The sequence below is a fragment of the Geotrypetes seraphini genome, chromosome 6 (assembly GCF_902459505.1).
Source record: "Geotrypetes seraphini chromosome 6, aGeoSer1.1, whole genome shotgun sequence".
Taxonomy (NCBI): domain Eukaryota; kingdom Metazoa; phylum Chordata; class Amphibia; order Gymnophiona; family Dermophiidae; genus Geotrypetes; species Geotrypetes seraphini.
In genome coordinates, this window is record NC_047089.1 from 10,515,903 (window position 1) to 10,528,741 (window position 12,839).

Sequence of the window (12,839 nt, forward strand, 5' to 3'; positions counted from 1 at the left end):
TGTTGGGGGAGGGGGTTCCTGTAAGTGGATCATGGGTGGGTGGGAGAGTGGGGGTGTTGGGGGAGGGGGTTCCTGTAAGTGGATCATGGGTGGGTGGGAGAGTGGGGGTGTTGGGGGTGAGGGGGGTTCCTGTAAGTGGATCATGGATGGGTGTGTTGAGGGTGGGGGGCTCCTGTAACTGGATCATGGGTTGGTGGGAGAGTGGGGTGTTGGGGGAGGGGGCTCCTGTAACTGGATCATGGGTGGGTGGGAGAGTGGGGTGTTGGGGGAGGGGGGCTCCTGTAACTGGATCATGGGTGGGTGTGTTTGGGGGGGAAGGGGGTTCCTGTAAGTGGATCATGGGTGGGTGGGAGAGTGGGTGTGTTGGGGGAGGGGGGCTCCTGTAACTGGATCATGGGTGGGTGTGTTTAGGGGGAGGGGGTTCCTGTAAGTGGATCATGGGTGGGTGGGAGAGTGGGGGTGTTGAGGGAGGGGGGCTCCTGTAACTGGATCATGGGTGGGTGTGTTTGGGGGGGGGGGGTTCCTGTAAGTGGATCATGGGTGGGTGGCTGTGTTGGGGGAAGGGGCTCCTGTAACTGGATCATGGGTTGGTGGGAGAGTGGGTGTGTTGGGGGAGGGGGCCCCCTGTAACTGGATCATGGGAGGGGTGTTGGGGGGGGAGGGGGGTTCCTGTAAGTGGATCATGGATGGGTGTGTTGAGGGTGGGGGGCTCCTGTAACTGGATCATGGGTTGGTGGGAGAGTGGGGTGTTGGGGGAGGGGGCTCCTGTAACTGGATCATGGGTGGGTGTGTTTGGGGGGAGGGGGTTCCTGTAAGTGGATCATGGGTGGGTGGGAGAGTGGGGGTGTTGGGGGAGGGGGGCTCCTGTAACTGGATCATGGGTGGGTGTGTTTGGGGGGAGGGGGTTCCTGTAAGTGGATCATGGGTGGGTGGCTGTGTTGGGGGAAGGGGCTCCTGTAACTGGATCATGGGTTGGTGGGAGAGTGGGTGTGTTGGGGGAGGGGGCCCCCTGTAACTGGATCATGGGAGGGGTGTTGGGGGGGGGGGGGGTTCCTGTAAGTGGATCATGGATGGGTGTGTTGAGGGTGGGGGGCTCCTGTAACTGGATCATGGGTTGGTGGGAGAGTGGGGTGTTGGGGGAGGGGGCTCCTGTAACTGGATCATGGGTGGGTGTGTTTGGGGGGAGGGGGTTCCTGTAAGTGGATCATGGGTGGGTGGGAGAGTGGGGGTGTTGGGGGAGGGGGGCTCCTGTAACTGGATCATGGGTGGGTGTGTTTGGGGGGAGGGGGTTCCTGTAAGTGGATCATGGGTGGGTGGGAGAGTGGGTGTGTTGGGGTCGGGGGGCTCCTGTAACTGGATCATAGGGGTGTGTTTGGGGGAGGGGGTTCCTGGATCATGGGTGGGTGGGAGAGTGGGGGTGTTGGGGGAGGGGGTTCCTGTAAGTGGATCATGGGTGGGTGGGAGAGTGGGGGTGTTGGGGGAGGGGGTTCCTGTAAGTGGATCATGGGTGGGTGGGAGAGTGGGGGTGTTGGGGGTGAGGGGGGTTCCTGTAAGTGGATCATGGATGGGTGTGTTGAGGGTGGGGGGCTCCTGTAACTGGATCATGGGTTGGTGGGAGAGTGGGGTGTTGGGGGAGGGGGCTCCTGTAACTGGATCATAGGGGTGTGTGTATGGGGGGGGTTGTGGCAGATGCAAAAGTTGTCCCTTGAGCACCGACACCCCAGAACTGCTCGAGCCCCTTTTGCAAAGCTGAAGTGCGACTCTTTCAGGCCCTACTTACGCCTTCTTAATGTCCTCGTCGCTGGCACCGGCGACAATGTCGAGCATAGCGTAGAAATCCCGCCCCATGTTCTCTCCCCGGGAGCGGACCCGCGGCCACAGCGCGCTGTTGATGGGGCGCCGTTGCTAGGGAACGCCATGGGAACTACACGCCCCAGAATGCTGTGCCGCTGCCTGACGTCATTAGCTCAGCGCCTGGCGAAGACGCTTATAGTTTGCTGCTTCTTCTTGTCCTCTGGCCACCCTAAAGGTCCAACCCAGTGGTGCAAATGCAGAAGCCGGGGCCAGCATCGTCTGGAGAAGGGAGAAGGTAAATAAAACCAAATAAATAAAAAAGGGTGCCAAGTACACATTATCCCAGTATTGGTCTACACAGCATCCTCTGGCCTCCCTAAAGCTGCTGCTCAGGGGTTGATGTATTAAAGATGCATGTACTAAAAACTCAGTGCATGATTTTCAAACAAAATTTGGATATAAATACATGGGAGATCACACTGGACACATGCACAGACTTGTTTCAGCACTGATTTGCAAGCACAGATGTTCATGCATGCAATGGAATATTATTCCACAATCAATTTTTGCAATACCAATATTTACAAACAGAGAGCCATGAAGGCAAATATGGCCTATCCTGTCTGCCCATCCATGCCATTTACTACCTCTCAATAGCCTTGTGGGTAATGCAGTGGTCTGGGAACTGGGTTCAATTCCCACTGCAGCTCCTTGTTCCTCTGGGTAAGTCCCTTACCATTGCCCCATGTAAACTTTGTTTATGGGCACAGAAAGGTGGTATAAGTTCTATCTCCTTTCCCTTACAGATCCTATGTACTTTGCCCAAGCTTTCTCAAATTCAGATAGTTTTCATCTCCAGCAGGAAGCCATGCTATGAATTTGCCACCCATTTCATAAAGAAGTAGGTATGCAGGATATTTCCCCGATTCTGTTCCCTTTTATCTTCCATCTCATGCTGAGCTTCCTTTCAATTGAAAGACACTCAACTCCTGCACATTTTTGCCACAAAGTATTTAAAAATCTTTATCATAGCTCCTGCTCATCTTTCAAGAAATGGATCTTTAAAGTCTTGCCTATGCGCTTTATGACAAAAGACTGCCAGCTCCATTCTGTTATATTACATTAGTGATTTCTATTCCACCTTTTCCTTGCAGTCCAAGGTGGATTACATAAGAATTGTTGTGAAAATAAGAGATACATATTGTTAAGATATTGAGAAGTGCTTAAGGAATAGGTTGAAAATTTTCTAATTTGCTAAGGAGGTGTTCGGAACATGTTTGGTTGCGTTATATATAACTTTTTGAAGGTGCAGTCTCCAGAACTATACACAATATTCCAAATGAGGTTTCACCAGAGTCTTATACAGGGGCATCATTCTTTTCCTACTGTCCATTCCTCTCCAAAAGCTCAAGCCCACTGGCACAGTTCTCCTGCTCTTATGATTGTCCATATCTTAGCTCCAATTCTGAGAATGGGGGTAGGAGGGTGGAATTATAATTTACTGAGTGCAGCCATATAACCCCACCTTCCTAACCCACTCTTAGAATCAAAGCTTTTGGAAAACTACACATTCCTGTAAAAGGTGATGCAAGATTGTGGCACCCAACAGTTCAGCTCCATTCCCCTGTTATCCACAGAGAATGTCCCTCTCATTTTGTAAGATAGAGACATGTGTTTCTGTGTTGGTCCCACTCAGTGAATTTCAGGCCCCATCCACTTGGTTTTGATTTAGATTCCTTTTCCCCTTCTGATGGTCCTTTGTGTTCAAGACAGACAGTGGGCTGGTTAAACTAAAACAATTTTATAGACCAGGTCTTCAGCCAAAAAGGTGCTCGACTCGGTTTACAGTAATGTAAGTATAGTACATAAATATAGTAGAAGAATGTAATCTAGAATGGCTGAGTTTCCAAAGGGTTTAGTAAACAATAGAGTTTTTAGAGCTTTCCGAAATCAAACGAAGGGGCCTAGACCACTGTTCTTCAACTGCCGGTCTGCAGGAAATTTCTGCTGGTCCACACAGGGCCAGCAAGATTAAGGAGACCATAGGTCCTGTTTTCAGACCTCCTGTCCCGTTGTCCCCACATACAGCTTCGGGACGCCAAAATGTCCTGTTTTCAGGGACAGCGTCCCAAAGCTGTGCTTGGGGACAACGGGACAGGTGATCATTTCCTGTCCCTACCTGTTGTGCAAAAAAAAAACCAAAAAACAAACAAACACCTCCCTCCTTCCTTCCACCTGGTCGCTGCTATCTTACCGCCCTGCTGCTGCTTCTAAAGCTGACAGGAAGTCTTCTTTCTGACGTTAGAGAGGAAGTTCTGGGCCAGCCAATCACTGCCTGGCTGGCCCAGGACGTCAGAATTGATGTCAGAAAGAAGACTTCCTGTCAGCTTTAGCGGTAGCAGCAGCAGGGTGGTAAGATAGCAGCGACCGGGTGAAAGGAAGGAGGCTTTTTTTTTTTTGCGCAGCAGGGAGGGAAGGAGGTAGGCAGGCAAGCAGGCAGGCTTTGGCCAGGGAGGTAGACAGGCAGGCAGGCTGGCTTCGGGGGTGGGACAAGGTCTGGAAGGCAGTGAGAGGGACATAGGAAGGAGGCACTGGGGGCACTAAAGACAGGAAGGGACACTAAAGACATGGGAAGGAGGCACTGGGGGCACTAAAGACATGGGAAGGGGCCCTAAGGACATGGGAAGGAGGCACCGGGGGCACTAAGGACATAGGAAGGAAAGAGGGAGGGCATAGAAAGGGACAATTCTTGGGCCTGAGTGCAGAAAGAAAGAAATGAAAGAAAGGATACACAGACAGAAGGAAACGCAACCAGAGACTCATGAAATCAATCACCAGACAGCAAAGGTAGGAAAAATGATTTTATTTTCAATTTAGTGATCAAAATGTGTCAGTTTTGAGAATTTATATCTGCTGTCTATATTTTGCACTATATTTGTCTATTTTTCTATAGTTAATGAGGTGACCGAGTTCACGGTCCACAAAATAATTATTTTATTTCTGCCGGTCCACGAGTGTAAAAAGGTTGAAAACCACTGGCCTAGACTTCTAAGTGAAAGCGGTAACGCATTCCAGATCTCAGTTAGTTTGAAAATGAAAGAGTGGCTGAATCTCTTGACAAGTTCAACTTTCACCCCTAAGGGAAGGAAACTTATTTGAACTCCTAGCGAAATGAGATCTGTGTACATTCCAATGTAAAGGAACCAAAGTAATAAAAATGCCAAAGAGAATTTTAAATGCAATACAAACACTTAAATTGAATTCTAAGTTACACTGGAAGCCAATGTAATTCCTTGAGCAATGAGGTTACTGTTCAGAAATAAGCAGGTATAAGGCTGGAAGGATCTCCCCCCCATGCTCACAAAGAACCCCTATTACAGTATTTTTGTGAATAATCAGGGTGGAATGGAGGCAAATCCAGGGCTGAGAGCTGCCACCTTATTTTCACAGCAGTCTGGTGTAGAGAGAAGGTGAACGTCACCAGGCAAAAAACTTCTATAATATACCTTGTTCAAAGATATTATCTGTACTTGAAAATAGAGTAGGCCCCAAACAGTAATGTCTAGTACAAGATGGAAATAGAGGACCACGTTGTTGCTTTATCGATGTCTACTGCTTAAACAGATCCGAGATCGGCTATCACGATAAACGTTTGAGAGTAGCTTACATATAGAGATTCAGCCTGGTGAAGGCTCTCCAGCCCCAAAACAGAAGTCTATACAGTCTGATATTCAGTGAAAAGGGGTCTGTTTAGAGACAAGTCCAGCCTAGGTTATTTGGGTCATTGGTAATAAGGAGCTGAGAGTCCTTGCAGTAACACTAAGTGGTTGTCAGACAGAGTAGATCCCATCTGCAGTCTAGTGTATACAGAGTTGCTCCTACTCCTCGGGGAATGTGGCTTCAGGAAGAATACTGGCATTGATTGAAATAGAATTTGGACAGAACTTTAAACAAGGCGACAGGATGCGTTTGCATTTCTTTGCAGCGTTGCATCACCCAGCAGTTCGGCTTCTTTTTCAAGGGTCCCACGGCAACAAGAGGGCATCCGTGGAAAATCAGGGGCGGGAAACGAGGTGACACCAGGAAATTCTTTTTCACTGAAAGGGTGGTTGATCGCTGGAATAGTCTTCCACTGCAGGTGATTGAGGCCAGCAGCGTGCCTGATTTTAAGGCCAAATGGGATTGGCACATGGGATCTATTCACAAGGCAAAGGTAGGGGAGGGTCATTAGGGTGGGCAGACTGGATGGGCCGTGGCCCTTATGTGCCGTCAATTTCTATGTTTCTATGAACAAATTCCATGCATTTGGTTCAAGAAAAAAACCCTGTATTAACAATATACCTTTATTATTCAATAATTTGTTTTCTCAGGTACTGTTTCTATGTTTCATTATGCCCTGCTTGTCCAGAGAGAAATGCTTTCCATTTAAAAAGATAAGAAAAGGTATTCAAGGAGACCTCTAGTTTTTCCACAAGACCACCTCTTGAATATTTATTTAAAAATTTATATTCCGCATATTTGACAATTCTATGCGGATTACAAACAACATACATAATAAAATTACAAAAACATTACACACACAAAACACATCAATGCAGCAAAACATAAAAATCAAACAAACCCCAGAACCCGCCCTTTCCCCAAAAACTTCACCCCCCCCAAAAAAAAAATAAATCCACGACAAAGACTGAAAAAAAGCAACATCTAAAAGAGCCACTTCAAACCTTAAAAGTACGCGCAAACAACAGTCTTTAACCCCTTCTTAAACTGTAGCATGCCTCGATTCCAACGATAGCGTTTTCCAGCATGTACTGAAAACATAAGAATAAGATGAAACTTCCCTACACTACTGGGCTCTATGCCAGGCCTCTCTCAACGTTCACATATACAGTGGTATTTGAGAACAGGCCTCGGTCTAAGCCACAAGGAAATGGCGCTTTGGAGAAAAAGTTCTGAAGGCAATAAGCCACAGTAGCCTCTTCTAATTACAATAATTCTGTTTTCCAACCACACTGTGGTATTTCTGAGCTCAAAACCAGGGCTCAGTTCGTTCCACAGCGACCAGCGATAGTATATTCACCACAGCAGAGCCATGATAAACTGAAGCATCTTATGGGGCTAGCCACTGCAATGCGGTAACGGCCCTGAAGCCCATAGAGATTTAGAGGGCTTTGGGGCTGTTGCTGTGCCTCTGAAAGAAGGCATAAAAGACCACAAGAGAATCTCGCACACAATTATTAATCAAATTATAAAAATAAATGGGCTTTATTTCTAGTCGGTATAGCATCCAGAAACCTTTTTTTGTCCCTCTGGATCAGTTTGGATATTTTCTTAAGCGTAATAAAGGTAACCAACACAAAATGTTCATAAATACATGTCAAAGTCAAAAACTCTTAAGAAAATAATTTTCTTTCGTTTTAAAAAGTAAACAAAGCCTCATTCAAGGTAGTCCATACGTGCAAGTCCTTGTGCACCTTTCTACACAGGATCCCGAAATGCACGTATAGGATGTACTAAGAGCATCAAAGAATGTTCAGTTACACGTTCCATCTTTTGGGGGGGGGGGGGTTTGCACACTAGAAGATCCGATGTCAAAGGTTGGAGAGTAAATATTTTCTTACAATGCCATCTCTGCAGCAGGTATATATCAGTTTTTCCCACAACGCCACCTAGAAGAAGACAGTGGCAAATTATTTTATTGCTACAATAATGGAATATTCTATCACATCAGGACAATACCTCTTCCAGGTCATTAAAATACAATAGGGAAGGGAAAAGAACGTGAGAGGGATTAAAATTAAAATCCAAGGAATCGGGGAGCTTTCTTCCACAGAATAGGGCGGGGGGATTGGATGGGAGGGAGGGTGGTACCATTTTTTTTAAAAAAATTCTTTTTACAATAAGTGTAACAGCATATATAACATTTTAAACTCAGATACTGAGTTCCACCAGAAATTAAATGGAAAGAGCAATAGCTATACAACAAGGAAGCTATAAGAAATTTAATAAAATTTGGGAGCCATTAATTTCTTATTGTAATGAGTAAACACCATTTTCTATTGTAATATACACCATCTAATGTTTGGGGGGAGGAGGAGGTATATTTTACATTTTTCTTATTGGGTAAATAATAGAGGAATGATGGGAGGGGAGGGTGGTAATTTTATGTATTGTAAGATAAATCAGAAAGATTGTCAAGTGATGTGTTTAATTGTATTGTTTTATTGTTTGTGCACTTGATGTAAGATTGAAAATGAATAAAGAATTAAAAATAAATAAATAAATAAACTCAGCTACAACACTTAATATTGTTAAAATCCATATCAGAATTTATTCCCCCTCCCCCCTAATCATTCTTTAAAATCAAGAAAACCTACCATAAACCCCATTCTTATGTACCTTATTTTTTTTTTTTTTTATTTAAGTTTTTTATTGATTTTTTCATTTAACAACAAGTGTCATAAATTTTCATACAATTATCTTAATAATACACTTGATATTTCTATAATATATTTTGTACATAACATTTCTTATCTTATATTTCTTATGATTTTATATATCATATAACTAATTATTTTTCTTATAAAGTTATACAACATATATATTGTAATGATTTTATCAATTATTTTTTAAATTATTAACCTTTTTCCCCTCTCTTTATTACATTGTTTTCATGTATGAATATCATTTATTAATTTATAATAAAGAGTATAAATTCCCCTCCCTCCCTTTCTTCTTTAACTATTTTCTTATCATAGGAAAATGAAATTTAATTATTACAATATTTTGTTAATGGTCCCCAAATTTTTTTGAATTTATCCATATATCCTTTTTGTGTTGCAAATGTATGTTCCATTTTATATATATGGCAAACTGAGTTCCACCAAAAATTATAGTTCAATCTGTCACAATTTTTCCAGTTGTGTGTAATTTGTTGTACTGCTATTCCATACGATTTTCATTTTGTAGTTCAGAGTGTTGTATTGCAAAGATTGGATTATTGTAATGCACCGTATCACTATATAAATGTAGATCTTTACTACTTTACATGGTGGCAGTAAATTTGAGCACGCGACACCTTTACTACGAAAACTGCATGGGCTACTTTTTAAATCTCGAGTAGTGTTTAAAGTGTTGGTATTGATTTTTCAAACAATTCAGTATCTTTCACAATTACATCCGCCCCGTTGATCCTTAAAGAGTGTTTATCTGTTCATGAGTTACTGAAATGGGGGGGTATAGTACCAGAGCTATGGAATAATTTGGTTGGACAATTGAGAATGAATAAAAACATTTCAAAGTTAAAAAAAAAATTAAAAACATCTCTTTTTATAGAAGCTTTTCAAGTAGTTAAGAAGGAATGAAGTGATAATGGAAATGTTACTTATCTGTATATTGTTTTTTTTAATACTATTTTTTGGTGTTTTATGTTATGTTTGGGTTTTTGTGGTAATCTGCTTAGGTATAAGTTTATAAAATAATAAAAACAGCCAAGCTATTAAATCAGTAAAAAAAAAAATAAAAATGAAAAAATGTAAGTTCAACGTCTGTTCAATAAGTATTTTTAAAAAATAGGATTTCACTGCCCTTCAGAATACCAAATAATTTAACATCCTTATTTGTATAGGTTGGGGAAATACTAGATCAGGGATCTCAAAGTCCCTCCTTGAGGGCCGCAATCCAGTCGGGTTTTCAGGGTTTACCCAATGAATATGCATTGAAAACAGTGCATGCGCATAGACCTCATGCATATTCATTGGGGAAATCCTGAAAACCCGACTGGATTGCGGCCCTCAAGGAGGGACTTTGAGATCTCTGGTCTAGATCAGGGGTGGGCAACTCCGGTCCTCGAGGGCCAGAATCCAGTCGGGTTTTCAGGATTTCCCCAATGAATATGCATTGAAAGCAGTGTATGCAAATAGATCTCATGCATATTCATTGGGGAAATCCTGAAAACCCGACTGGATTGCGGCCCTCAAGGAGAGACTTTGAGACCCCTGTACTAGATCTAAAGATTTTTTTTTTGGGTTTTTTTTAGGGGGGGATTCTTTTAGGTCCTAGTTTATGGAATCAATTACCAAGGGCTCCTTTTACGAAGGTGCGCTACGAGTTTTAGCTACCGCCTGCTCAAAAGAAGGCGGTAGCGGCTAGCACGCGGGGCATTTTAACGTGCGCTATTCTGCGCGTTAAGGCCCTAGTGTGCCTTTGTAAAAGGAGCCCCAAATTATTCGCAATTAGAATCTAACTTCATGACGTTCAAAAAGGATTACTTAAAAGTTATTTTTTCCCAGGCTTTTGGCAAAAGAGATACTGACAACGATCGTATTTATTAATTTGTGGCATCTTGACAGACAGGTATTCGGTATGAGTGGATTAGGTCTTTCGTTTTACGGAGTTCCTTTCTTGTTTTAATTGTTTATAAATTTGTTAATCCCTTCAAACTATTGAAAGCTGGCGTGGTATATCAAATTTTATTCAAACATAAAACATTTGCTGGTGCTCTGTGGCTCTTGAAGAAAATTGAAAAGCTACCGGGATTCACCTTATAGACAGGATCAGAGTCTGGTTCTGTGAGTTCAATTACACGATCAAGGTCTTGCTGGATAATAAAACAGCTTCCATCACCTGAAACCCCCAAAAATAGCATTAAACAGCAGTAAGAAACAGCAAACATATGCAAATGTTGTTATTTATAGTCAGAGCTACTCCCGCCTAAAATGTTATCATTTTGGTCAAAATGGTACTGTAATGCACCAATGCTATTCTATTGGCTGTGCGTACTGGAAGGTGAGGAGTGAAACGAACTGGTCTGCAGGGAGTCTGTACTGGTCCTGACTGGTAGTAAGAGCGAGCAGCCCTACTCTTTATACTGCAACATCACAAAGAAAGGACTTCAGAGGTTGCAGCTTCTCCAGAACACAGCGGTTCGACTGATTTTCCGTAAGGTCAATTTGAGAGGGCCAGTCCGCTGCTGATAGAACTACACAGCCTGTCTGTCAAGTATAGAATTCAATTTAGAATTGCATGTATGGAGAAAGCTCGACTGGGCTAACTTCAGCCTTCCAAGTTTCATACTCCTTCTATAACTCAAGAATGACGCAACACTATAAATTACCTCTTCCCTCTCCACGTCAAGTTCAGAGGAAATTATTCTTCAAATCCACCTTCGAGTTTCAAAGCCCCAAAATTTGGAACCTGCTTATGTCAGACCTCCTCCTATCTTCAATTTAGGAAGGTGCTAAAAACGCATCTGTTTTCATTATAGTTTTGCTGTTGTTAACCTTATTAATCTTATGTAAGCCACAGTGAATCCCAGTTGATATTTGCGGGATATAAAAAACAATATAGTATGGTATGGGACTAGTGTTCTGCCAGTTACCAGTGTGAGCTATATGGATTAGCTGGCAAGATGTTATGATTTTACAAGCTGGGAACTCGGACAAGTACTCAATCAGAAATACCAATCCCTCTGCCACAGAGAAGGCAATCTGTCAGTGAGTACACCTTTACCTGCATTTAGAGGTGGTGGTTAGGTTAGAGAATGAGAAGTACATGAATAGATTGCCTTTCCAACATACATTTCCAGTAAACTCTAACCCTGACACAGGGTACATACAAGTGGCTCCGAGTACCATACACGTATGGCACCTTTCAAAAGGAAAATATTTGTTTGTATGTTCCCTCCGACACTTTGTGCATCAGACAATGCTGTCTGGAAATGAAAGAGATGAGGGGATGAGAGGGAAGAGCAAGTGAAAGTGGAATGACGAGAGAGAGCAGGAAATGAAAAGGGGGCTCGGTTCATTGCAACCCCCTCCCATTCTCCCTGGAGTTAGATTCTGGAGAAAGGAGGAAAGCAGGGAGTAGAGTCTCTTGCAACTCCCTGCCCCCACCTCCCTGCCGAACCAGCATCTGAAATCCCTGAAAGGGGTAGGCGTGGTCCTTCCCTTCAACAGCCAGCTTTTCTCCAAGGAGGAGGGGATGAACCCAGTGATCTGAAATACCCTTGTAGCCCATTACATGAAGCTTTGCTTCCCTGATCAGAACACCTGTAAGGAGGGGAAATCCTCGTAAAGGTTTTCCAGTGGAAAGGCATATACCCCAATCCAGTTCCCACTATACAAAAACACACAGCACATAACAAGCATTGTTCTAGAACCAGACCAATGGTATGAACACAGTGGTAAAATCGATTCCAGGAACCATGGGGAATAGCTAGCTTCATGGTCCTCAGCAAGGCTCTTACCACTGAATAATTAACAGCACCAGCATATATATCTGAGTATAAAAAAAGGAACTTGTCTGAATGCAACTGAGGTAGTTTATTCAGCTGCACAATTTTTATACCCATTCTGGAGAAGTCCATTTATGCAACAAATTCTAGCACATTAAGCAGAGCGCAAAGAATTTATCTACCTTGGCTGGTAATATATCCTTCTCTGAAAGGCATCAAGGATAGTACAGGTGCTCCGGATCTGCGGGTTACCTGCACCGGTGTCCTTAAAAAAAAAAAAAGGAAAGCAGCAGCTTAGATAATTCATTTCCACAATGTGAAACTCTAAATATAACAAAGATCTCTGGCAAAAATGGAGCTCCAGGGGTGATGGGTAGGGGGATAGATTCTACCCAAAGCCTTTTCCTTTATTTCCTAGTGAAACTGTTAAGTAAACAAATGAATAAAGCAAGAGAGGGCTGGACTAATGGCAAGTATTATTCGTGGGGATGGGTTCAATTCCTGGGTTATTGCTCAATGGGGACACCTAGTGGCCAGAACTAGAGTTCACATTAAGTGTCAGTGTAACAGCTGAGCTGGAGGGGAGGTGAAATATAAAAATAGGGGAAAACTCTCCCTGGGTAGAGGCAGACAAATATCATCTCTGGAAATCCTGCTAGCAAGGTGGCTTTTTAAACATCAAAGGACTAAACTCCAGTACGGATGGCCAGAAATTCTGGCAGAAAGCAGTTTTAATTTCTTTTAGTTTTAAGATAAAGTCAAGAGCACCATCAGTATCACAAACCGGCTCCAAGACATGGTCTGGAGGAGG

At 43.4% G+C, this 12,839-nt stretch overlaps 2 protein-coding genes across 9 annotated transcripts in view; both read right to left on the reverse strand.

The window, feature by feature from the left end:
- DNAJB13 (DnaJ heat shock protein family (Hsp40) member B13) overlaps window positions 1–1,899 on the reverse strand; it is a 33,426-nt gene extending 31,527 nt beyond the window's left edge. For both annotated transcript variants that reach the window (XR_004539872.1, XM_033948666.1), the window contains exon 1: window positions 1,781–1,899. Coding sequence is in view for 1 of the 2 variants with exons in the window: in XM_033948666.1 (XP_033804557.1) it covers window positions 1,781–1,848 (68 nt within the window). In the remaining variant the exon portion in view is untranslated. The remainder of the gene's footprint in view (window positions 1–1,780) is intronic.
- Window positions 1,900–7,035: 5,136 nt separating this feature from the next.
- The window catches only part of PAAF1 (proteasomal ATPase associated factor 1), a 30,657-nt gene continuing 24,853 nt past the window's right edge, over window positions 7,036–12,839 (reverse strand). For all 7 annotated transcript variants that reach the window (XM_033948790.1, XM_033948785.1, XM_033948789.1 and 4 more), the window contains 3 exons: window positions 12,211–12,293; window positions 10,337–10,419; window positions 7,036–7,463 (listed from right to left, as the gene is read on the reverse strand). In XM_033948790.1, coding sequence (XP_033804681.1) covers window positions 7,386–7,463; window positions 10,337–10,419; window positions 12,211–12,293 — 244 coding nt within the window. In that variant the 3' untranslated portion in view covers window positions 7,036–7,385. The remainder of the gene's footprint in view (window positions 7,464–10,336; window positions 10,420–12,210; window positions 12,294–12,839) is intronic.